We start from the raw sequence: 25,388 nt of genomic DNA, 5'->3' as shown, positions 1-25,388 counted from the left end.
GGGAAAACTGAGCAGTAACCTTCAAGCGGTAAGTTAAAATATCTGTAATAACACCCAACAGTAACAAAAAAATTTTATACGTCAGTACTTGAAGACTTCCGGTCAAATTAATATAAATATTTTTATTAAATAAATTATTTTATAATATTAAAAAAATAATATATTAATAATTTTTTATTTATTTTACTCTATTATTTTATAGGCTAAAAAATTATCAGAAGTAAAATTTTATTGAAAAAGTGTTTCAAAAATGTGTCAATATTTTGACTATATTAGTCTCAAATGGACGTACAATGTAATCATTTCTTTTCGTTCAAGGATCTCTTGTAGCTTAACTCGAAGCAGGTTAGATTTTCTAATAATTTTCATAATTATGATCTTATTAATGATTTATTTAATTAATCCTAGTCATTTAAACTTGAATTACCCATTTAAATAATATAGATTAGTTTTAGTTGGTTATTTTTCATAGGAAACTACTAAAAATTCAATCTATAAAGTTGCCATGATGGAAGCACATGGCTATAATTTATAATATTAATTAATTTAATGAATTAATGGTGTTTATTTCCTTGAAAATTTGTGTTTTCATTAATAAAAATTATTTAAAATTTTTTAATTGAGTGGAAAGCTAATTAAGATGCCGGCTTATTAAATGTTATTTGTTTTAGGTTAAGCGTTAAGATCCAGCGTTACGATGTCGGGTGGCTACGACGTTTTGAGCCTCAAGGAGGATGATATTACCAAGCTTATAGCTGCTGGAGCTCATCTTGGCAGTGAAAATGTCAATTACCAGATGGATCAGTACATTTACAAGCGCCGTGTTGACAGTAATTATCATATTCTTTATTTATTTATTTTTTTTTTTTTTTTTCATCACCAATATTTTATTTACCATCAATAATTGTTATTCTTGATTGATTTTAGGGATCTCCGTGATCAACATGCGTCGCACCTGGGAGAAGATTTGCTTGGCCGCTCGGGCTATTGTCGCAATTGAACACCCAGCGGAGGTATTCGTCATCAGCTCTCGTTCTCAGGGTCAGCGTGCTGTATTGAAATTCGCAGCTCACACCGGAGCAACACCAATTGCTGGACGTTTCACTCCTGGTGCCTTCACCAATCAGATCCAGGTAATTATCATCCGCCATTGATGAAAATTAAGTTAGCCGACATTTAAAAATTAAAAAAAATTTTTTTTTTTTTTTTCATTAAAAAAAAGACTATAAAAAAATAAAAAAAAATTTTTATTTGAAAAAAACTTTAAAAACTGTAAGTGTAATTTTTTTAAAATATTTTTTTTTGTTCTAATTTAATTATTAAAAAAAAATCAAAAAATTAAAAACGTCGACTAACTATGAAAATAAAGTTAGCCGACATTTAAAAATTTTTTTTATTAAAGAATTATTAAAAAATTTTTTCCATTTGTTAAAAACTTTGAAAACTATAAGTTCATTTTTTAAAAAATATTTTTTAGTTATAATTTAATAAATTAAGCAAAATAAAAAAATTAATAATGTCGGCTAACTTTATTATTATCGACTAACTTTAATATTATCCGCGATTGATATTTATCAATCAAAAAAATAATTAGTTTGACTTATTCAAAAAAAAATGATATTTTTTCCAGGCTGCTTTCCGTGAGCCAAGATTGTTGATTGTTACTGACCCTCAAGCTGACCACCAACCAATCACAGAAGCCAGCTATGTCAACATTCCTGTGATTGCCTTCTGCAACACCGACTCACCTTTGAGATTCGTTGATATTGCAATCCCTTGCAACAACAAGGGACCCAACAGCATTGGTCTGATGTGGTGGTTGTTGGCTCGTGAAGTTCTTCGTCTTCGTGGATCGATTCCCCGTGAAACCAAGTGGGACGTCGTTGTTGATCTGTTCTTCTTCAGAGAACCTGAAGAGGTATTTTATACCTTTTACTACTATTTATTTATTTGAAAAAATAATTTATTGTTTTAATGATGAAAGATCTTTAACATAATTAAAATATGTTGATTCTTAATGGCTTAATCTTTTCTGACAAATTTAATTATCGTTAACTTATTTTTTTTTTAATAGTAACTTCAAATATTAATTTAAAAATAAATTGTAATTTAAGGTTGAGAAGGAGGAACAAGCAGCGAAAGAAATCGCTCCACCACCAGTGAAAGAGTTTGTACCGGCTGAGTCGACCACCGACCAAGGTTGGGGAAATGAAGTTGATTCAGTTGCTCCAACTACTGAAAACTGGGCTGACGATGTCGCCGGAGTTCCCGCTTCCAGCCAAATGGCAGCAGCGGCTCCAGCTTCTGGTTTTGCATCATCTGGAGATTGGGCAACTCAGCCCTCAAACGAGTGGTCAGCTTCAGCACCTATTACACAGCCTGAGACCTGGGGTGGCAGTGCTCCTGAGAAATGGGCATAAACAAAGCCTATGTTGACAAAAATATTTATAAAAAAACAAAACTTTGTATTTTGTATTGTACAATAAAATGTCCGAGTACAATATATTCTAAAAATGTCTTGAAATTATTTTTATTGTAATTATAATTATAATAGTTAGTTATTATAAATTAATTTTTTCTTTGGCAAAAGTACTGAATCGTCAGTACTGTCGTAAAGTTTTCCATGAACTCGGAACCGATAGATGCAAGTGTATTCTGGATTACCCCAATTCGAAAAGATTTGCAACATAATTAAATTCAATGGAATTTTTGTCCTGTCACTTTTCTGTAAACAATTATATTTTGATTACTTTAAATAATTTTTTTGTGTTTAAAATTAGTCAAACTTACAGTGATTTGAAATATTTGAGACGATGGTCCATTATAATTATATTGAAATGATCCTAGAATTAAATATTTGTCGCGGAACTTGCCCTGTAAATACGTAAACAAATTGAGTAATTTAAATAAAATTTAATTTGAGAAAATACTTACGAGAACGCGAAATTCTTTAGGAGCAGAATTGATAGTTCCAGTCAACGAAGCGGTTATTGGAATGTGCTCAAGCGTGACACTGCTCACCAAAGCTGTGCGTGCCAGTTCTATCTCAATATTTCCATGGGATCCATGAAACGCCCAACATTCTCCCGGTTGTGTCCATGGCTAAATTTTATCATTCAATTGAATTGAATTTAATTTAATTAAATAAAAAATTTACTCACCTGAATAACTTTACGCGGCGTAAAGTAATTTGGCTTCCAAATTGGAATGCCAAAAATTGAAAACTCAGCAGCATGAGGCTGATAGAAAGATTCGGTGTCTGGTATTGAAATAATTGTACCACCAGCAGCTTCTGATGCAAAGTCTGGCATCAAGTCGCCTAAATTTTTGTGATATTTATTGAGATTCTTCAGCTCTAGATGCTAAAAATCAATCAATTTATCGGAATTCGTGATTAAAATATTTAAATAAGAAAAAATAAGTACCATTCGCTTGATAGTCATCTCAAGACTGAAAGCTTTGCTCTTGAGATGAGTCAATTCGTCATGAATCAAGGCTTTGTAGGATTCTGAAGCATCGGAGATTGCCATTAACTCTTCTCTGGGAAAATTTTGCGGTTTTCTGTAGAAAAAATCATTCAAGTTTGGAGTATAGACAATACTGTAGGCTATCAACAGTCCAGCTCCAATACTCATGATGAAAAATGATTCTATAATTGGTTTTATCAGTCTAAAAGATTTCTTGGTGACATATCCTACATTTTTTAACATCCAAACATCGATATTCATCAGTGTTAAAATAATCATTTCAAGTCCTGCAATTTTTTAAAATTAAAATAGATGAATAAATAATTTTATGGGAGATTCCTTGGAGTATTTACCACGACTGTCATATTTTGATGCTCTAGAAGAAGCAGGTACTACTTTTATTGAATTACTGAACATTTTTTTTTTTTTTTTTTTTAATTATCAATATTATTATAATTAATTCAGGATAAATAATTTAAATCTTTTTAATAATTATTTGTCAGTTAATATGTCGATAACAATGTGCTCGACAATTCCCCTGATATTTACATCAGAAATTATAATGACATATATAAAATAAAATAAAATGGAGTTGCGCTGTCGATGAATAAAGTGACGCAATCCTGAACATTAAGCCTTAATGTGGAGTATTTATATTACTTAGCTTTTTGAATAGTTGTCTATAATTATATGTGAGTGGTAAAAATTGAATAATTAACCAACTAAGATGTCTTGCTGCGCTTGTCAGGCTAAATTTTCATTGTTTACACGTGAAGTAAGTATCAACCTTCAACTGTCATTAGGTTATATTTACATATATTGTATATTATTATTTTTAATAATGATAACTTGATAAATTTTTAGCATGGATGTCCTAGCTGTGGATTTTCTTATTGCACTAAATGCCTCAAGTACAAATATAAACTGCCTGATGACAAAATAAAAAGTGTCTGCGGTCCTTGCTACCACCGATTAGTTGTCACAGCTAAAAATTACTACACCAGCAATGAATCTGATGTTCCATCAGTTAATTCCAACAATTCTTTGCTACCTGTGGATATTGAACAAAAGTATACTTTTTTTTTTTTTTAAATTATTAATTATAATCATTTAAAAAATTTATGCAATAAATTATATTGATAGATTAAATTTACTGGACAATCCTGAGAAACCACCAATAGTGATGTATAAACAAGGCCGCTGGGATCAGTTCAAAGCTGGTCTAGATCCAGAAGACCAAGTTCTAGTTGACAGACTGTCCAAGTTAAAGGGTCTGGATAAACAGCAGTCAGCTCCGACCACCGAAGAGATCCAGAGACGTCTTGCTATCTTAAAAGACCAAAATCCAGGCTATAAACCACCGATTAATGTATTTCATACCTGTGGCTACTTTTTTTAATTTTATTAACGTATTTTTTTTTTTTTTTTTAATAAAACAGATTTATCAAATGGATACTCGGACAAACGACCAGAAAACTGATGATTTGATTCAGCAGTACTTTGCAGAGCTGAATTTATCAAAAAGTACTTCGACAAAGGACACTGAGGAGAGACTGAATAAATTAAAAGACATTGACCCGTCGTTGCCTTCAGCTTCTTCGTCGTACGCCAACGCTCCTGATCCAGACGAGTCGCAAATAGTCAAGAATATGATCAGCAGAGCTATTGCTGAAGCCGCTTTGGAGAAAAAATATGGAGAAACAAGTGAAGAGCAAATGGATTTAGAGATTAATGATGTGTGTATTTTATTCTTTATTAATTTTATTATATATATATATATTTATTGGTAAATATTATTTGCTTTCTATTGAAATAGAGTTCTGAAGAATTCTCGGATCCTGAAGTATCCTGTGCTATGTGCAACAAAACGAGTGAACTTATAAGATGTCGAGGTTGTCATGGGGATTTGTACTGCATGCCATGCTTCAATGATAACCACGATGAATTTGAATTAAAGGAGCACAAAATAATTAAGACAAACTTTTAATACGTACCTCCCAACAAACGGAAGTTTATTATTTCTATATCTCTGTACTCTTACTGATTATGATCGATGCTTTACACTTATGTAATTAAAATAATCTAAAATCATGTGCTTCAATTCTTCTATTATTTATTTTTTTTCTCACGCTCAATTTTTAATTGTATTTACCAATAAACTCACTGGTAATGAGGGATTGTATTTATATAATGAATAAATTAATTTGTTTTTTAAAATAATAGTCATTAATTTTAAAATAATAATAAAACGTTAGATTTAAATAAAATATGTCTTTTACATATATTTTACCTTGGGAATAAAAGTAGACAAAACTTGTATCGCAATTCATGTAGGTAGTTTCTGTACTCTTATCTTGATACATCTTCTGGAGAACGTGAAGATATGTGATGATTTATATGCTAATTATTATCATTAAAAGAAAAAAATCAAATAACAGTGGGAGGAAAGAATTAAAAAATACCGGTTGATAATTTTTTTATTTTTATTATTTACTTATTATTGTATTTTATTTAATTTAATTACGAGTAAATAAAAATAATAGAGAAATATTTATTATCGTTCTTATTTTTTATTTATTTTGAATAATTAACGCAATACATATTGATAAACGTATAATAAATTAAATTAAATTAACGTTAACAAAAATTTAATGGCTTTTTCTTTTAATTATTCTATTAAAACTTTTAACAGATGGCTTTTTTTATTTTTATTTATTTATAAATATAAATAATTAATATTAAAAATTTAAATCTAATTACAACTTTAAAATTTAACGTTGTATTTTTTTATTATATTCACTACTATTATTTTAATATAAGAGCACAAAGACAATTTATGAAAAATAATTAATTGCAATTAAAAGATAAAGATAATCATCACAAGTTACGCTGAAGTAAAGAGAAATAAAATCAGTCTTCTGCTGATTATTTTATCTATTAAACAAGTCTGTGAATTACTGTAATTAATCCTTTTAATTTATCAAATAACTCCAGCGAGTCAAATAAAATTAAATCATTTTTATTATAATTTTTGATTTTGTTTACATTACTTAAAATTTATTTTTACGACAAATATAAATAAAATAATAATAATAGTAATAATTAAAAAAAATTATTATATTACTGAGCAAGTCGACTTTGCTCTTCGGAAGCTGGTAGTGGGATCGGTTCCATCGAAACGGGCGTTTGTTTTTTAGCTTTTTTTAATTTTTTTGGTGACTTTGCTGGGATTGTTTCATTGGCCTCTTTTTTAGTATTAGCCTCGTTCTCTTTTTTTAATTCCGTAGCATTTTGTGTAGTCTGAGTCTCTACTGGCTGGACCTCCATTACGCTATCATCACCAGATTTTTTTTCTTCAGGAGCTGTTTCCATAGGAACACCAGGAGCAGTCTCACCAGTTGTTAATGCATCAGCCTCAGATTTATCGGCATCCTTTGGTTGAGAATCACCAACAACAGGCTCCATTTTGGTGGGTGATGGCAGAGGAATGGCCTCTTGCTGTTCCACCTTAACTGGAGTCTCGCTCTCCATCGGCTCGACCGACTCTGCAGACTCTGCAGACTCTGCAGACTCTGGTGGGCTCTGTTCCTCCTGTTGTTTGATTTCGGTTGTCGGAAGAGGCGCCTTCGACTCCAATAAACTTATCGAGTCTTGGATACTCTTAATCGCGTTCTTTCTCGCCTGTCTGACATTTTCCTTGCCCTCAGTCTCGATGTCATCCAATTTAATGAGCTCCCTCGTCAACATTTCATCGAGATAAATATACTGTTTGTCTTTTCTGGAAGTACCGTTCCACTGTTTAACCTGTTCCGTTAACGAGTCAACTTCATTTTGAACCAAAGCGACTTTTTCAAGGGGATCTGTTGGTACCACTTGTTTACGAGGTTTTGGAGATTCCTGACGCTTTGGTTGTTCTTGTTGAGGTTGAGGTTGTTGTTGGTTTGTCTGTTGGTGATGTTTCATATGAACAGGGCTTTGATCCCGTCTTCTGTCGTCGTGTTTTAATGGGGAATGAGATTGATTGTGATGGGTGGTCTTTCTTATTGTCGGGTGATCGAATGTGTCTTGGAAGGGATCTTGAAAGTGTTCTTGAAATTGTGGAGGCCAGTCTCTGTTCCTTCCACCAAAGTGTTGATTAAATTGGCTAGATGGCCTTTGATAATTTGATGAATTGAATTCTGGGTGTGACGAATCAAATGCCGGCTGATAGAACCTTGACGGCGATTGTTGTCTGACGTACGGTGGCGCCTTGCCTTTTGAAATTACTGGCTCATCGCGACCTTCTACGAAAATTGGAATATGCCTGACATTGCTTTGTGGTTGGTGTTGGTGCTGCTGCTGCTGCTGCTGCGGCTGCTGCTGCTGCTGAGGTGGAGACTGACTTTGAGGTGACTGTTGCTGGGAATTTGGTACTGCATTCGGATTCTGGTTTTGATTAGTGTACTGTGGAGTAATGTCTACCCTGGAAACGAACCGAGGATTTTGATTCTGTTTAGAATTGTTTTGGTTTGGTTGCTGAAACTGGTCCGGTCGATTTTCCGGAGGCGCAGACATGGATCTTTGTCCTCGGTCGGCCTTCTCGAGATTCTCCATATTGTGACGATGCTGACCAATGTCTACGGTGTTGCGCAAACCGTACTGGGGGATTTTGTTATTTCCAGTGACTTCCTGGTGTTGTGGCTGGTGCTGATAAATTAAATCTGGTTCGCCGTGAGAACTGACACCACTGGCACCGCTGGCTGCACTCGCAGCACTGGATCCACTTGCTTGACTACGGGCGTCCTCGTCTGGATGACCCTGTTGGGAATGACTTCCCGAGCCGCGTCTTCGGTTACGGAGTGTCCCGTGAAAGGGTATGTCGCCCCAAGGTGGTCCCAGCAGATGCTCTGCAAATTCTGGATGACGGGCCGCCAAATCGTCCAAGTGGGATCTTATATCCCGTCTACTGAAACTGTCGTCGTCGAACGGAAAACCCTGAAACGATAATAAATTATTTGTCATTTATAAATATATAAATATTGGCGGTAAGTATTAAGCAATGTAGTGTAATTTAAAATAAAAAATTGGTTATTTGATAAAAGAAATACCAAAAATGTTGGTGATGTCGTTTATTTATTCGTATAGTTTGCGTAGGCGACACGCTTCATTGTCGTCACGACCTCGAACGCGTAATTCAGGCAACGTCACGGAAATCACACGCCTATAGTTAGATTATTATCTTACAGCATGACTTTCACTCTATTTCATTTTTAATTTGTTTTTCTTGTTATAATTTTCCATCATCATCATCATCATCATAAGAATCATAATCAATGTTACTACCTGGTTGTTTGGGGATTATTTTTTATTTTTTATTTTTTATTTTTTAAGGATAATATTTATTTATATTTATAAAAGTACGAAAATAAACGAATATGTATAACGACAAGTTTAAATAAAAAATACGGGTTTTCGTATCATATCCATTTAAAGAGCTCTAAAGTTGTTCTTCGGGTTCTCCTGAGATTCTGTGTGGAGGTTTAACTATGAATCAGACGGTTGCTACTTATGCTACACGGAAAATATAATATATCTTTTTTATTTATCTCTTTCTATTACTTTGTATGTATTACATATTGTCATTAGCACCGTTTCATATTTTATCTTTTCGATAACAAAAAAAAAAAAGTAACTAAACATGTCAGTATATATTTTTTAAACGAAAATTTTTTTGTTTAAAATTTATCAAGGATAAAAAAATACTAATAATTTATTATTTGAATAACATATCCGTTATTTAAAATAGCTTGGCAATTACTTAACGCTACGGAATTCATCACAGATGTAACGACAATGCCTCTGTATTATTATTATTATTATAATGATTAGTATCTGAAGAATAAAAAATTTTAAAATTGAAAACAGCTGCGGTGAGACTGAGACGACAAGTTAATGTTAATCACCTTATATGGAATACTCGCTGACAAACTCAGAAAACAAAGCGATAACCCTAAGAAAGTAAATACACACTTGACAATTTTTTTTTCTTTTAATATTTACACACCACATATACTTTTATTGTGGCAATAAAATATTTTATTCAATTATTCAGAGTTTAAATAAAGCTAATTGCGGTTAAAAATAAAATAGGAATTATCTCTTGGAGTAATTAATTAATTTTTTTGATAAATTTGGTAAAAAAAATCACAAGTATGAATCATCTTCTTGGATTAAATATCTAATCGGAATTAAGAGCACGTGCATTGGAGGATTGAGCGACCTTCTGTCAATTATTTAGAGTAAATTATAACAGCAATTAACCGCGTGTAGTATCTAGAGCAGAAATTATATAAACTATTTAAATAAAAAATTTTAAAAAGATTATTTGATGTAGAGGAGCTGTTAGTGCTCTTATTCGCATAGTTACATAGTTATAAATAATTTGCAAATTCTTTTCGCCAGAAGAGAATAATAATAACACGTGGTGTCTGGCGTGTACGGTGATATTACACTGATTCAGAATTGCATATATTTATTATACATATATATAAATGAATCGACAAGATTGAAGACTGCGCAGAAGAATAAGAAGGCAAACATCACGAGCTTAAAGCAAGAGCAGCATTCCTCACCACAATCTCTACCTTTTATGATCTATCCTTTCGATTTCTCTTTCTTTTTTTTTATGATTATTATTATTGTTATTGTTGTTGTTGTATTATTAAATATACTAATCGAATCTTTGTATCATTATTATATTATTATATATTATGTCGGCTGTTGGTAGTTGGTTATGGGTGATGGTGACGTCAAGCCAAGTCCCAAAGAACATATATGTGTGGGATAAATAATTATTATAATAATAATAATAAATAATTATACGTTGTGTTACGGGTATAGAGCTACTACATGAGTTATTGCGATTATTCATACGTTTAATTACTCAATTCTTGATATATTATTATTAATATTCGTTAGTTTATTTTTATTTATATTTTTTATTAGCGATTCCGCGAACAAATATTAGCGGTTTTAATTATTCCCGGCTCTCAAGAGTTTTTTTATTACTATTTTTATCGTTTAATCATTAGTTTAAACAATAATAATAATGTTTTTGTATTTCTAAATATAAAAATGAGGTTTCTATTTAAAAAAAAAAAAAAAAAAAAAAAAAAAAAATAATCTTATGAAATAAAACCGTTTTAAACCGGTCTTATTAAATATGATAGAACAAATAACAGTTTGAGCGAGTATTCGTGCAAATAGGATAAGTCAATCCGAAAACTGTTGGCTCATCAACTCAAATACTATAAACATTAAGCGCAACTAAATTTAAATTAATCGCATACCGATAAATTTTATAGTTTGATACTTGTCGAGCACTTGAAACAATTTTAATTAAATTTTATTGAGTAACAACTATAATATAATATTCAGAGAGTCTTTTTTTTCTTTGTTCAAGGCTCTGCAAGTATTTGGTTAAGTTTTTCGAGAGTAACATTTCATTTTTTTATTTTTTATTTGGATGGTATAAGACGATGACGACTAAACTTTAATATATATCGTGAGTGGAGTATGTATTATTAGAATACGACGGCTCTCAGTAGTTTCTAAGGCTTTACCCAACACGCAAAATTTTTTAAAACAATAATTGGAGCGTTTTTTTTTTTTCTTTTTTAGTAAATTTTAGTAATCAAGGAAGGAAAAATTTTAAATTTTTTATAAAGATCAACAATTGGCCAATAAAATTTCAATTGAAGATCTTTTGGTGGGTAATGATGTTATTTGTCTAGCAGTGGTAGACAACAAACGACCTTTCTTTATACGAAAATTCTGAAATAATCTCGTTTTCTCAACCTTGATAACCAAAGAACGAACCAACGAACTCGGTTGATTGATGAACGCGCCTGCGCCGAGGTCACAATCTTCGAAACTTGTCGTTGTCGTCGTCGTCGTCGTCGTCGTCGTCGTCGACAACAAGGACGTCCGGTTTAAGGTTTGCATCGTATTAAATTAACAAAACAAAATATTTGCAACGAGTCACCAGTACTATACTTTCGATCTCCATCTACCGATTTTACTTACTCATTTTTTAAAAATAAAATTCAATTTAATGTTATTTATGCTCCCAAGAGTCCAATAAACTTTTTGTGTACATGTCTGATGTTTGTATAATTGTATGTTGTTGTTGTTTTTTTTTTTTTGTTTGATCTTAAAGAAAGTTTAGTTGTTAAAGATTAAAAATAGTTGTTTACAGAGTAGGCAGGATAGAGGGGATTAAAAACAACACTTACAGGGTCCAGATCTCGGCCAAATTTGGATGCAGTGTCCACGATGACAGGCGAATCCATATTATATTTTTGTTGTGTACACGGACTTTAGGTTGCACGTGCTGATACGACTATTTCTCGAACAATTTGCCCTAACCCTTAACGAAATTATTTTTTTTTTTCTTACTCTTTTAATAAAATTACAGATACTGGAGTTTTTTATCCTCTCTTTTCTGCCGTTATTTATTTTTTAAACTATAAATTTTCTAATTCAACTATTTGTTTGATTTGTTAATAGTCTGGGATGAATGCAATAACACACTGGTTTATTTTTAAAAATCTCATGAGATGTGATGAGATTATTTTACCGGCAAGGTTGGCTCTTCAATCAGCCTCTGCTACAGCCTGAGTCTCACTCTTCTCTCTTCTGGACTCCAGTGACTACTCTATTTAGTTTACCGTTTATTATTATGCAATCCACCTGATGATATAAATATTTTTTATAAACTTCACCGCTCTTTTAATTAAATAACCACTCAATCGTTTAAACAAAGATATATACTCCCTATTAATTATTCACCTTTTAGATAAAATAATCGAATAATTCAATTAAACTTTGCACAAAGTTTTTTTTTTTTTTTTTTTTTTTTTTAATACTAACAGTATGAGTGACGTTTGTATAAGATACTGACAGCTGGTCCAAGACACCAGTATTTTTATAAACTCGCGCGGCGCCAGTGCCTCCGTGGAAGAACTCGGAACTAAAATCCGCTGCGCGGTAGTTTTTGCGCATACGCAGTCAGCCTATACCGCTGAAACCGCTGAAACCCACACGCGGGAAACCTCTAGAAATTTCCACAAGTTTCTGTCACCTTCTGGACGCTACTACATTCCGGATAATAATTATTCAAAGTTTACATTTTTTTACATCTTTTGCTTGGTTTTTTTCTTTTACAATTTTACATCCTAACAATTTAATGTTTTGTAACAAATAGTAATGACTTTTTTTCTTATTTTCAGAAACTTTGCCCGAGTTTTTCTAGTCATCTTTGGCTGCAATGATTCACCCGTGTAATTTTTCCAATACCCTAATTGTTTTGAGCAATCACGCCGATGAATAGATGAATAAATGAATAAATATCAATTATTATTTAAAATAAAGAATGACTGTTTTAATTTGACCATAAAATAATTTTAGATTGATGATTAATTTGATTTGACAATTTGTAGCATTAAAACGGCGCATTGTACTCATACTTGCGGGAATAAGTAGCACAATTGGAATCCATCCAAAATTTATATTATGTATTCCAAGAGAATATTTTATCAGAGTTAAGGGCACACGTTCATTACTTGACCTTACTTTTTTTTTTTAGTTTATTAATTAATTTTCAATATTATACTTATTATATTGACTATAAATTAAATGATTAATAGTATAAAAAAGTGTGACAAGATTCTATTTTTATTGTACGGGTGTGTTATTTTCGAATTCTCCTATTTTTGAAACAACTTTCTGTCGAGTTTTAAAAGTGATTTAATTAAAGAGCGGTAATCCTTTTAGAGATAAAATAAAATTATCATATTCAATGAATAGAGTTGTACTTTTTAGTAAAAATTACCAATAAAATATTCAATTTGACAGGAAGGCGTTATTAAATTTATTATTTAAAATATCACTTTCTAAACGAGTGAATTTAATACCACTGTTTTAATAATAGATTTTAAAAGTAGAAGGAATTTAAAATAAAACAACAACTCAAAATGAGGTTAAAGTCTGTGACTATTAATTTGAATTTGAATTTACTTGCTACTTTTTTAAGCTCTATTACTTTGTTAATTTACAAAATTTTTGTAAATAAAACTTTTATTCAAGTTTTTATTAAATAGGTTGGCCCATTTGCGTTCTCAGTTACTGGAACTATTGATTCGCCTGACCGATATAATAACATTGCAGTACACAAATACCAAAGAAAAGTAATGCATATGTGTATACAATATCTGATCTCGTGTCAAGATTACGTGAGACTGACCTTCGTTAATCTCACTTACGATAAACAAAAAAAATTCACTCTACGTAATAACATTAACAACAATTCCTCTTATATAATCTTTATCTGATAACTCAAGCTAATTTTGGTAATTTATATATTTTTTTTTGTTAATTTAAATCCTTGCATTAATTGTTTTAATTGATAAATAATGAAGATCGATGTTTTAGGTAGTGTCATCTATTGAGGATCGAGAGCAGAGCGGTCAAGTTGATTTTGACTTTTATTTGAATTATCTTTCGAGCAACTATATACTTTATCATTTAAAAGTTTTAATTGTAAATCGTGCAAGTTAAGTATAAAGTATTATAAATAAAAATGGCTTGTTACATTGGTTTAAATAGAGAACAGGTTCTCATGATCTGAGCAACCGTGAATGATCGATAATGACGATCGATGATCTACGGAGATCGATAGAACTATCAGGCGCTCATGAGAGACCAAGAGTTGTTCTTCACCACTTACTGTGTGTAATATAATGTAAATGTGTAGACATACACACATTATTTAGCTTCGTATACACTTACAAGCTAAACGTTCAACCTGCTTGCCTGCCTGCCAGTTACTTTTCTGTATACATATTTACAAACTTTACTCACACATTTATCTATCTATATTATGTCTGTTATGTTTGGTATGACGTCATATTTTTCTACCTATTGCCGAGCTGTGTATCTTGATCTAGTGTGCAGAGAGTAGAGACAGAAAAACGGAGATACAGGTTTCTCTATTATATGTATATGATTGTATATACATACTTGCTATATGCTATATGTTTAGAGCTTCGTTAAAGTTTATTGTAATATATTCATATATATATATATATACATACGAATACGAAATATGCGTTTAAGATGTTTGATTACCTGTTGTCCTATTTTTCCGGTTCTTACTTTCTATTTGCATTATTATACACATCAATCATATCACTGCTATCATTACTATGTTAACTTATTTATTATATATGTCAACAAGTTATTATTTAAATTCACGTTGTTTAAATATAAATCCTTAAGTTAACTTTATAAATAGTAATTTAAAGGCAAAGGTGTGTCTTAACAAAGAATCGATTCAATAAATACTTGACCTGATTATTATTCCTTTTTATCGAAAGGTTCTGTTTGATTTACTTTAAATTTATTGAATAAATTTTTATAACTTTCCTGCTGCAGCAACAATTGTAATAAATAAATAATTGGTTGATTGATTGATTTCTATATAGTTTAAAGTTATGAATATTTAACGACACGTGCGCTTATAATTGAACGGTCGAGTTAAGTGAATGCCAGTGCTCATATTTTAATGATCAGGTGATTATGATTACAATAAAAAAAGTTTAAGCAACATTTGTATTTTTTACCCGTCAGCTTAAAACCTTTTAAGAGTATGTACGTAGAGTATATGTTGCTGTTGAAACGTGTGTATAATTAACAATGAATTGCTAGCGAGGAGCTGACGAGAGACAACTTACTGATAATTCTATACGATTGTCCAAGGTGATTAAAGAATTTTTACTCGAAAACTTTTATTAAAATAAAATAGTTGATAGCTTTTTTATCGGATATATTCCTGGAAATAGACATACTATTAAATTATCTAATTATTTATAATGGATTCTGTTGTAGTACACTCAATATAATAAACTAATAGCGATTGACGGCCGTGTGATCGTTCAATTCGCTAAATCACGCCACACCCATTGTTTTTAATACATATATTTGTAATGGGAGTGGATTTTTTCCTCTAACTAAATTTTTTTTTCTTAGAAAATTGAAAAAAAAATCTAGTTTTTCCATTTTATTTTTTTATCTTTATTGCAAAGAATTTGAAACATTGGTGTCGTAAGGTTCTTGAACTCGTGCCATAGTCTCTCTCGGAGTATCTGTGAAGTGAATAAGAAAGAGTGGTGAAGAGACTATAATGGAGAGAAAAAATAATAAAAAATAATAAGAGAGAGTAATAGTAAAAGAAGGCATTCCACACAACATGGATACTACTTTTTAGCTTATATTACTATCTCACTGTTTACTGTTTTTATAAATGCATATTTTACTCTACTGGTAATTTAGTCTCTCTCATCTTTTACTCTCTTTACTCTCTTTACTCTCTTTACTTTTTACAACACTTGTCAAGAGTCTTTGGTCTGACTGGCGCCAATTATTGCTAAGAGAAGTAAAGGTGTATCATGCGCTTTTTATTTTTATTTATTTTCTCTTAGCCCTTTTTCAAACGTATAACGTAACATCTCTCGTCTCATTTCCCATTATTAAGTATTCTATCGTCTACACTCAAATATTTTCCTTTTTATTTTATTCTACGCACACGCTAGACAAAGAAGAGCCTTCTTTGTAAAAGAATAAAATCTAAAGAAGCTTATAATCGGTGATAGGTTGACAAATAATAATTCAAGTTATATATGATGAAAGTTGGGAAAGGAAAATAGCAATTTAGACGTGAGAAAGTCAATATCAATAAGTGGGATGAGTAAATACCACACCAGAAATAAAATTGCTTTCCCCTTTCAAAAACATACTTTTTTATTTGAATAACTACCGTGATATTTTTTTTATTTTTTTTTCACTTTTAAGACGAGTGTCAAAAAAATACTCGATTGCTGAAAGTCTGCCTCCAAGATTAAATTTCAATATAAAAGATATTTATTATTAAAAAGTTGGACTAGATATGCTTTTATTTATATTATTTTTTGTCTAGCGAATAAAGAGTATTTGAAATAAGTGTGCGATATAATTTATAAATGAAATTATTTGCAATTGTGTACTGAAATGAAAGAGGATCAATGGCGGTTATTTTGAGAGTGGATCGGATCTCTTCTCTGGGACTCTCGGGTTAGGTTGTCGAGAACATTCTGTGTAGTTTTTATTCTCGTTGGCCAACCAAACCAAACACTCTAAGAACTAACAACTGCGAATTATTCGCACTGAGAGTGAGAGTAGATACTCTATATACTATATACTATACCTAGAGTTTTAACTCGGTGCACACTTAAACAACCCCCGCTATCTCTTTGGTTGTTTAAGTGAGCGTCGAACATCTACTCACTTAGTAATAAAATTAGATCATTGTCTTTCTCTTTTTCTCTCGCAGTATCTTACAAGCAACGCTCTCAAATATTTGTTACCAATTAACTCGCATCAATTACACAATATATAATACTCATTTACACTTGTTACTCATCTTTGTAACCTTCTAACTCTAAATTCAAGTACAAAAATATATTTAATATAAACAATTTAATATTTATTTACAACAGTAGCATGTGTTTAATTCAAATCAAATCGAGTATTGTTCATCCCTACACATCTTCCTCTTAAATTTGGTATATCCCTTTTCCCTTTGTTTCTATGAAGAGTACCCTGATATTGCATTTAACTCGCCCTTCGCATTAGGGGTAACTTTAATCTAGTTGGGAGCAGAACATGAAATTGCAATATTATATATATATATCGACTCATCCATCATACTTATAATCGACTCGATCACTATAGAAATTTTTCAGCCAAAAATAAATTCTTCTTTATTATGATGGGATAACAATAGTAGGAATTATAATAATAATAATAATAATAGTACGTGAGAAAGACGGAAATTTAAGTGGAAGTCCGACGATATAAAAGTTTTTATTATGTAATCGATGACGGGGAAAAATAAAGCAATCACAGAGCAAGAGTGGACTATGGTTAAGCAGGAAATAAAATGTTTTTTTATGGGATAATATATAAAATCTTTTGGCAGCCACTGAATAATAATAATCAGCCGGAAAGATACGATCGTAGATGAGCATTAAATTTTGTTAACGGCTGCCAACAACTTTAAGGAATGTGTCACGTATCGATAATGTTATCTAAATGACTTTCCATCGAACTGGGAAAACCGAGTGACAGCTAAGGAGAGACAAGGACCCTTGAAATAAATTTTTCTCTCATGATTCATCTTTATTTTTCTCTTTGTCTTTGTTGTCTCAAATTTTCCTCAACTAAATAGATCTATACATACATATATATATATATTATGTGTTTAGTAGTACATTCAGAGATAAAATCAATGTCGTTGTTTTTAATTTAAAAATAATTTTTTAAGAATGACATAATCATTTATTCTATTAATTATCAGTGATAAGTAATAAAATAAATGAGGTTCGTGTTTTTTTGTTATCTTCTATTGGTTTTGTGTGCTACAAAGTTTTTAATTAATAACCGAAGCGTAAAAAAGTTATACTATTAATATTTTATTTATCTGAGGAAGAGTAAAGGCTGTTGGAGAATTTTTTGTTTGGTAATTTATTGAGTAAAGACGTTTTCTTAGAATTATTTTATCAGAGATTGATATCCTCACTATTTTAATTAATTTATGGCTTATATCTGATCTTTATTGAAACGTTTTAATTTTCAGAATAAATATACGTACATGTGAAGCAATAATGTACGGTCTAATTGTTATTATATATATCTTAATCACGTGATACACGTATGCAATAAAATTATTTTTACAGCCAATCGACTAAAAAAAAAATAATTTATAATTATCATTCTTAGATAATTATTATACAAGACTTGTCATTGAAGGTAAATAAATATATATATATATATGTATGTATGCAAATATTTATTGCAACAGCATAATGAAAAATAAATAAAAAATTACCCGTGAAAAAGCGTGCCGATCAAATGGATCCCTGGTGGTTCTCGAATTTGGTTCAAAATTTTTATCTTCATCATCAAAATGCTGTTTCAATTCTTGAAATAATTCGTCTCCAGATTTACCGCGGAGTCTTTCACCGAATTTCGGTCTGTCGCGAAAAAAATACGACATGTTATCTACAATATTTTGTTTCCTTTTTTTATCAAACTATTAATACAATAGATATAATAATAATAATTATTATTATTAATGTTTTACTACACCGGCACCCACTCACGACTCACACACAACACCTTTGTACAGCGTTTGTGTTTTTCTTATCACTCGGATTTTATTTAACTTTCGAATTAATAAAAATATTATTTTTAAAGATGGTCATTAATTAAGACTTGCGGTGCTTTAACGTTATTGCGACACTCAATTAAACATTTAAAAATACCAGTCTTTATTTTTAGTATAAAAATGTTTAACGAAATTTTTATTGGTGATTAAATATAAAACATTATCATCATCATCATCATCATCATCATTATAATATTTAATAAACTCCACAATTTTAACGCGCCAAAAATATATTTATAAAATAATCACTAATATTATATATTAATATTAATATTTCACTGTTTACGTGAGAGATAAATTGAATTAATAACTAAAAAAACTCACAGCTCGTGCCAATTTATTACAACAAATGTAACTTGATATAAATAAATTTATGAGATGAAACTAAAAATTTTGAAGAAACCAATTTTGGTGAAAGTTTTTTTACGCGTTTTTTTAAATAGCTACTGCACCAAGTACCCTCTACAAGTAAACAAGTAGATACTCAAGACTTAAGACTTGTTACGATGCAAGATCCAACTCGATCTCTTCATTTACAAGTCTCGGGTAGTTTTAAAGGCCCCTCACTATTACACGCAAAACCTTACTCCCGTATATTATATATATATATATACATATTTATAACTCTTAAATGTCACGCATGCGCACGATTTCCACGTGATCTATCGGCTCTTTTTTTTCTCCTATTTTTTATTTTTTAAAGGTGATTTTTCAATATAGGTACATCCACTCTGTCTAATGTTAAAAGTGAAACCTCTAATTAATACTTGTTAGTAAATAAATAGTAAATAAACTTTTATTGTTATTATCGTATTGTCATTATTATAAATATTCAACATTTGTTTATTTGTTTTTCCAACGATTTGATTAAAAATAAATTTCTGAATGTATGATAAAAAATATTTTGATTTCTTTTTTTAATTTTTATTAAGTAATACTTTTATAAACATTATTTATTTATTTAATAGCAGTCCATTGAAATGGTATCTGTTTGTGCGTAAACTGTTAGAATGTCATCTAGAATGGAATCATAGGAAACGGTGTAAGTATTTAACCAGTTGCGTCTTTCAGTAATATAAGCATCAATATCTGTGTTGAGAATGTGGGACAAAAATTGTTCTCTTGTAACTTTTGATATACGACCGAGGGCCTCGCGTTTTTCGTTAACACAGTCATCGTTCATTTTCAGAGAATTTTTGTACATTGTCGCCAATAAACTTGAGTCATTTGAATCAATAATGTCATCGATTATACGTGATAAATCTTTTTCAGGATTTTTACTACTTGATTCTGAAGATTTTAATGAATAGTTGGAGTTTGATTTACTGTTACATGGATTGCTGTACAAATAAGTGTTATTTTGAGTTGGTTGGTCTAGTTTGTATTTCAATAACAGACATTTTAATTCATTTATTATGTCTGCAGCGGATTTTGATACTTCAAAATCACTCTCATCTTCCAATGTCACCAATAGTACCTGTAATTAATTATTGCATTGTAATATTTAGTTGATTGTTACTATTTATATGATAAATAATTCTTACTCCAAGACAATTTTCCTTGGCCATGTATTGAAGAACTTTATTCAATCGATTTTTTATTTCTTTGTCATCGAGTTGGACAATTTTTTTGTGTTCTTTAGAAAATGTTACCATTGGAAATTCACCATCCAGCATTCCTTGTTCAGTTAATTGAAACTTTATGAAATCATGCCAGTAACTCAACGCATTTATTTTAACTTCCCAATGGAGATCTAAAATTGCTGCTACCACCATTGTATGATTTATTGTATCGAGTACAGTATTTCTGTAATAAAAAAATAAATAATTTTAAAATTAATTTGTCGTTTTACATGCAATGTAATCAAATACTTACGGCCACTGTCTGTAAACATATAATTCTCTTATTAATATCACGACTTCTTTTCTAACAATAGCTTCACTTTCTTCACTGAATAATTCTATTGATCTTTCCTAGAATAATTATAATAATTAGAGAGGTAAAATAATTTATAAATTAATAAAAGTACTTACAATTAAATGTAATGAAGATAATTCTTTGTTCCATAAATTATTTATTCTTACAGCAATAGCTATAAATTTAAGAGCGGAGGCTCGAACATAACTCTCTCCATCCTTCATTGCAATGTCAGTAACAAGTGATAAAAGTTTATTTGTAAGAATAAGTTCTTGGAATGCTGGATACGCTGTTATTAAATAATACTTATTAGTAATTTAATTAGTTTAATTAGTTTAAATTTAAAGATAAAAAAAATTAACTTACTGGTCTCCGAAATATTAGCTATAACCAGTAATACTTCCAAAGCACTATCACGAACTTCCCAATTGCTGTCGTGTAATCTTTTATACAAAGTTGGTCCGATATTGTTCATATGGCTCTCACCGTTGACCAGCAATGCCAAATTTGGGGGCATAAAATTTTCTATTGCCAATTTACATATTTTCAATGCTCGTACACAAAGCTAAATCAATATTTATACTACATTAATAATAGTAGATATTATAAATGGATTAATTAAAAATAAATAATTATTCAAGTCTCACATTAGGTGAAGTTCCTGAGTGATTTAAAACTTCTTGAGCTAAAGAAAGAACACAAATGGTTTCAACGCAATCAGACCATTTAAATTGAAACTTTTCTGTCATAACCGCAACTCCGTGTAACAAAGTTGATAAAAAAATAGGAGTATCGACTATGGGATCTCCATCAAGAATTGACTTTCTTACAACATTTGTCTGGTGATTTGGTGGAGGCTTCATACATTGAATTTGACTATAACTATTACTATTCTGGGCTTGGAGGCAATTGTCACTGTTTTGACGTAATGCAGACAGCAAAATAGGACTGGTATCATGTGAATTTTCATTTGACATCTGTGGTATTTCGCCTCGACAATCACCATCATCTTGCATTTCATTGCTGTCGGTTTCGGATGTTACATAATTTTTTAATACATGACACATACTTTGAAATGGTATCACTGCAGTATCCTACGGAGAGAAAATTATTTTTTAAATTAATCTTTTTAAATTAGCAGGTATTTGCAGTATAAAATACTTACTCTGTCCATTAAATCGACAACTTCAAGCACCATTTCAATACAAGATTTACAGATTAATTCTAGCGGTAAATCTTCCTTTAACATGACATCTCTTGCTTCGTATGCCAATCTCTGGATCGGTTCGCAAGTTATACTAAATAATTTATAAATAAACATTTCAAAAATATCATATTTTTTATAATTTTTTTTCAAACATACAAACAATGGAGTGATCTGTAATTTAGAATAAATATAATTATATGAGTTTAAAATTGGTGTTTTATATAAATTCATAAATAAAAATAATTACCATAGATACGACGATTTGATGTTCAAATTTATGTTTAGTCTCTGGTGCATGAAAAGCCTGAAGATTTTGTAATTTTTTCCAGTAAATCAATGAAAATTTATTCGTCCTAACTAACTCGGTGATGTAATTTTTGGATATGAATAAAGTCTGTAAATAACAATAACCCACACGAAATTTATTCCAAGCCTCTTGACGAACGACTGTTTCATTGTTCTCATTAGTTTCAAATCCAAACTTTAATTTACTAAAAAATATCAAAACCCATAGCTTGTCAATATTCGCAAGAAACTTGGTACTAATACAAGCTTCAAGCAGTGCTTTTATCCGAACTTCGAGATTTGCAATGTCATAAAGTAAATTAGGAATGGTATTGTCCAGGCTATTGAACAACGTATTTTCTAGAATACTCGTTATTAAATTAAGTGTCGTTGACAGAACTCGCGTTTGATCTAAATATAAATCCTCAAGTGCTGTGTGTACTTGAATACCATAGGTATCATTAATAAGCGGTTCGGATACTTTTTTAATAATTTCTGTACATAAATCAATATTTTGAGATTCGTTTATAAGTAATTGATAAATAAATTTTTGACTTTCTCGTGTCACATACATTGTGTGATTTAATTGAGCAAATTTTATTACGTCTTTCCACATACCTGCAAAATAATAATTTTTTTTTTATTTTTAAATAGTTACATCATTATAATAATTAAAGAAAAAAAAAATATTTACCTGAATCAGTTACCCACTTTCTACCACTTCTATGATCAATAATGTCAATTAACATTGTAGTATAAGCCATTTTGACAGATGCTGATAAATCATCTTGCCTCAAATTAAATATATCGAGTACTTTATCATAAATATTTAATTTATTAAAATAATCAAAACAGTTTTCATTTTTCCCCATTACTCCAATCAACTTTACAGTAAATACAGTCACTGATTGACATGGTTTATTATCAATCCAAGTTTGACAAGCCTTATCAATGTAATTTTTTATTATTTGACACTGATCATCAGCTAAAATAACGAGATTGTTAGGTAAATTATTTATTTTAATTACAAATGTTATTGAATTTTTTAAGGTTATATGAATTAAAAGCTCAATAATTCAATGATATAATAATTAAAATTTACTTACATTTGGTTATTGAATTGGCAATATGAGTCAGTAATAAATCCAAATATGTTGTTGAAGCGACATTATAATTTGGTAATAAAAACAATTTTAAAACTTCCAACAATTTTTCATTAATACTTGATGTTTCCATTTTTTTTTAATTACTAAAAAAATAATGTGCGCGCGCGTCCACCATGGAAAACAATGGAAAATATGACGAAAAATGTTTCATAAAGGTGTGCGCCGCCATGATTGTGTTATTTATTAAAAAAGCTGCAGGTGGCTCTACATTTCAGTCACATCACAACGCGCGAAATCGAAACTTAAATTTAAAATTCATGTAATTGATTAAAAAAAGTATCAATTGATATTTTCAATAAAATATTATTTTTAATAAATTACCACGTGTTTTAATTTTAATTTTTCAACATAAAATTGTTAATTTCTTTGTTTAAAGTTACTTTTTTTTTCTTAAAAACTATATGAATGGATGCACGGTGGCTTGCTCTTGCTCTAAAAAATATTCGCGGTCGCGAATTAGTCGCGGTTAACCTATAAAAATAATAAAAACTACAAAAATCAGCAACTCCCAAAAAGTCACGTAAGGGACACTAGGGTGGGGGTTGTAGTGGGGGTATCTGGAAAGGGCATATGAGAAGGGGCAGTTACCCTGAGGAGCTCAGTTCCCGGACGGCCGGCCAAGGGTGCACATCGAGCAATGATGTCGTAAACTTTGCCAGTCGTCCATATTACCCTCTCGAGTAGTTTTTTATCGCGTCTTTTTGTGTTTTGCGTATACTAGAGTCGTTTTATAATTTTCAATAAAGTAGAATCAGTTTTGAAAAAATTTAAAGTGTAGAGTCATACTCGTGTTAGTTATCGGTATTTTCATTAAACTTTCACCACGCTGCCAAATTGATTCGCGTTTTTGTTGATTTTTTTTAGACAATTATTAAATTAAATTCAGTGTTTTTTTTTTATTTTAATTAAATTCAGACACATCCACACACAGACATACACACACAATTACCCTAAACCTTTACTTATCTTTCTGTCTATCTTTTTTAATTTTATTCTCGGTCAGTTTTCTTATAAATTGTAGAGTCATTTAATTTTTTTAATTAGCTTCAACCCTTAATCATACACACACACACACACACACTTCCGGCTCTTCTTAAAGGAGTTTCTTTCAACTCTTTTGGGGAGAGTTTTCTTACCGTTCTCCGTTCGTTTGCTACCATTAGATTCTCGCGTCGTCTCGTCGTATTTACAATTCGGTTTATAATTAGTTCGGTGGTTTTGTGCGTTCTTTTAAATAATTAATTATTAAACGGGCAGTTAGCGTAGAGTCAGTCGTCTCGGTGAATTTTCACAAGCGTGAAGTATCGTTGCTTGATGATGGTGCGCAACATCATCTTGCATATAAGATCTTCCTGGGAAATCAAATTAATCCTGAGCTGTTCGAACTCATTTGGGATTAAGCATGTTCACCCCCTCAGTGCCCGGGCGCGGCTTGGGTGACGGTTTAATCCCTTTTAATTTTCTCTGATCAATTCTTTTGCTTTCAAGTTTTAAAATTCATCGAGCGACATTGTTTAATTAAATAATAAATAAATAAATAGAGTCATTTTGTTGCCAACTGCCCCGTTTTTGCTCGCGATTAGTTTTTTTTTGCTAACAATGATAATAAATAGTATACCATCGAGCTGATTTCGCGGTTCGCGTTTTTTCTATCGCGGTCTTTTCGGGCTCCACACTATCTTTTCACACTACACACACACACTCACCACCCCCTTACCAACCCCCCCTTTTTTTTTTTATTAATTAAATAATAAACAATAAAGTAGAGTCATTTTTTTTATCCAAAACTGACCGTGCCTTTTAGCGTCACTTCTTTTCTTTTCCTTCTTTCTTTGTCGTGAGAGCCTACTGACGACAAAACCACTCCTTACACTCTTACTTACACTTCAATAGACCGGTTGCAGTAGTTTCTTTTTTTTTTTACAATTAAATTCATCGTTTAATTAATTCATAAATAAATAAATACCGTAAGTTCACGCGTGTGGGCACAAACAATCGAATCGCAAAAGTATTTATGAATACTTTTTGCATTCGATTCGTTGCCA

At 30.7% G+C, this 25,388-nt stretch overlaps 5 protein-coding genes across 10 annotated transcripts; 2 read left to right on the top strand and 3 right to left on the bottom strand.

Annotated features, from left to right (window-relative positions):
* The first annotated feature begins 312 nt into the window (after window positions 1–312).
* LOC123268313 (40S ribosomal protein SA) lies at window positions 313–2,527 on the top strand. Of its 2 annotated transcripts, none has more exons than XM_044733283.1 (5): window positions 313–345; window positions 672–830; window positions 928–1,133; window positions 1,631–1,918; window positions 2,115–2,527. In XM_044733283.1, the coding sequence occupies exons 2-5, from the start codon at window positions 698–700 to the stop codon at window positions 2,418–2,420; spliced, it is 933 nt and encodes a 310-aa protein (XP_044589218.1). In that variant the 5' UTR covers window positions 313–345; window positions 672–697; the 3' UTR covers window positions 2,421–2,527. The 2 variants fall into 2 exon arrangements, with proteins under 2 accessions (XP_044589218.1, XP_044589219.1); XM_044733284.1 differs by having other exon boundaries at window positions 319–349; window positions 689–830.
* Window positions 2,510–3,953, bottom strand: LOC123268310 (SUN domain-containing protein 1-like). 2 transcript variants are annotated; one of them, XM_044733275.1, is made up of 6 exons: window positions 3,821–3,953; window positions 3,426–3,754; window positions 3,162–3,362; window positions 2,935–3,102; window positions 2,791–2,874; window positions 2,510–2,725 (listed from the first exon to the last, which is right to left on the bottom strand). In XM_044733275.1, exons 1-6 carry the CDS (start codon window positions 3,882–3,884, stop codon window positions 2,555–2,557), a joined length of 1,017 nt encoding a protein of 338 aa, XP_044589210.1. In that variant the 5' UTR covers window positions 3,885–3,953; the 3' UTR covers window positions 2,510–2,554. The 2 variants fall into 2 exon arrangements, with proteins under 2 accessions (XP_044589210.1, XP_044589211.1); XM_044733276.1 differs by having other exon boundaries at window positions 2,585–2,725; window positions 2,791–2,885; window positions 2,936–3,102.
* Window positions 3,954–4,061: 108 nt separating this feature from the next.
* LOC123268312 (abscission/NoCut checkpoint regulator) lies at window positions 4,062–5,687 on the top strand. Of its 2 annotated transcripts, XM_044733282.1 has the most exons (6): window positions 4,062–4,242; window positions 4,332–4,537; window positions 4,611–4,836; window positions 4,907–5,203; window positions 5,284–5,468; window positions 5,506–5,687. In XM_044733282.1, exons 1-5 carry the CDS (start codon window positions 4,195–4,197, stop codon window positions 5,452–5,454), a joined length of 948 nt encoding a protein of 315 aa, XP_044589217.1. In that variant the 5' UTR covers window positions 4,062–4,194; the 3' UTR covers window positions 5,455–5,468; window positions 5,506–5,687. The 2 variants fall into 2 exon arrangements, with proteins under 2 accessions (XP_044589217.1, XP_044589216.1); XM_044733281.1 differs by having other exon boundaries at window positions 5,284–5,687.
* Window positions 5,688–6,017: 330 nt separating this feature from the next.
* On the bottom strand, window positions 6,018–18,913 carry LOC123268309 (BAG domain-containing protein Samui). Of its 3 annotated transcripts, XM_044733274.1 has the most exons (3): window positions 12,297–12,335; window positions 11,741–12,197; window positions 6,018–8,441 (listed from the first exon to the last, which is right to left on the bottom strand). In XM_044733274.1, exons 2-3 carry the CDS (start codon window positions 11,795–11,797, stop codon window positions 6,588–6,590), a joined length of 1,911 nt encoding a protein of 636 aa, XP_044589209.1. In that variant the 5' UTR covers window positions 11,798–12,197; window positions 12,297–12,335; the 3' UTR covers window positions 6,018–6,587. The 3 variants fall into 3 exon arrangements, 2 of the variants coding, with proteins under 2 accessions (XP_044589209.1, XP_044589208.1); XM_044733273.1 differs by lacking the exons at window positions 11,741–12,197; window positions 12,297–12,335 and adding an exon at window positions 18,430–18,913; XR_006510208.1 differs by lacking the exon at window positions 12,297–12,335 and having other exon boundaries at window positions 8,354–8,441; window positions 12,085–12,290.
* Window positions 18,914–19,695: 782 nt separating this feature from the next.
* LOC123268307 lies at window positions 19,696–23,432 on the bottom strand. The gene is made up of 10 exons (XM_044733271.1): window positions 23,284–23,432; window positions 22,872–23,162; window positions 22,140–22,795; window positions 21,851–22,063; window positions 21,333–21,779; window positions 21,052–21,250; window positions 20,802–20,974; window positions 20,644–20,741; window positions 20,313–20,574; window positions 19,696–20,245 (listed from the first exon to the last, which is right to left on the bottom strand). The coding sequence occupies exons 1-10, from the start codon at window positions 23,411–23,413 to the stop codon at window positions 19,730–19,732; spliced, it is 2,985 nt and encodes a 994-aa protein (XP_044589206.1). The 5' UTR covers window positions 23,414–23,432; the 3' UTR covers window positions 19,696–19,729.
* Between the last annotated feature and the right edge of the window lie 1,956 nt (window positions 23,433–25,388).

This window comes from Cotesia glomerata, linkage group LG7 (genome assembly GCF_020080835.1).
Source record: "Cotesia glomerata isolate CgM1 linkage group LG7, MPM_Cglom_v2.3, whole genome shotgun sequence".
Classification (NCBI taxonomy): Eukaryota; Metazoa; Arthropoda; class Insecta; order Hymenoptera; family Braconidae; genus Cotesia; species Cotesia glomerata.
The sequence above is the reverse complement of the archived record's forward strand: the minus strand, read 5'-3'. Positions and strand labels throughout refer to the sequence as shown.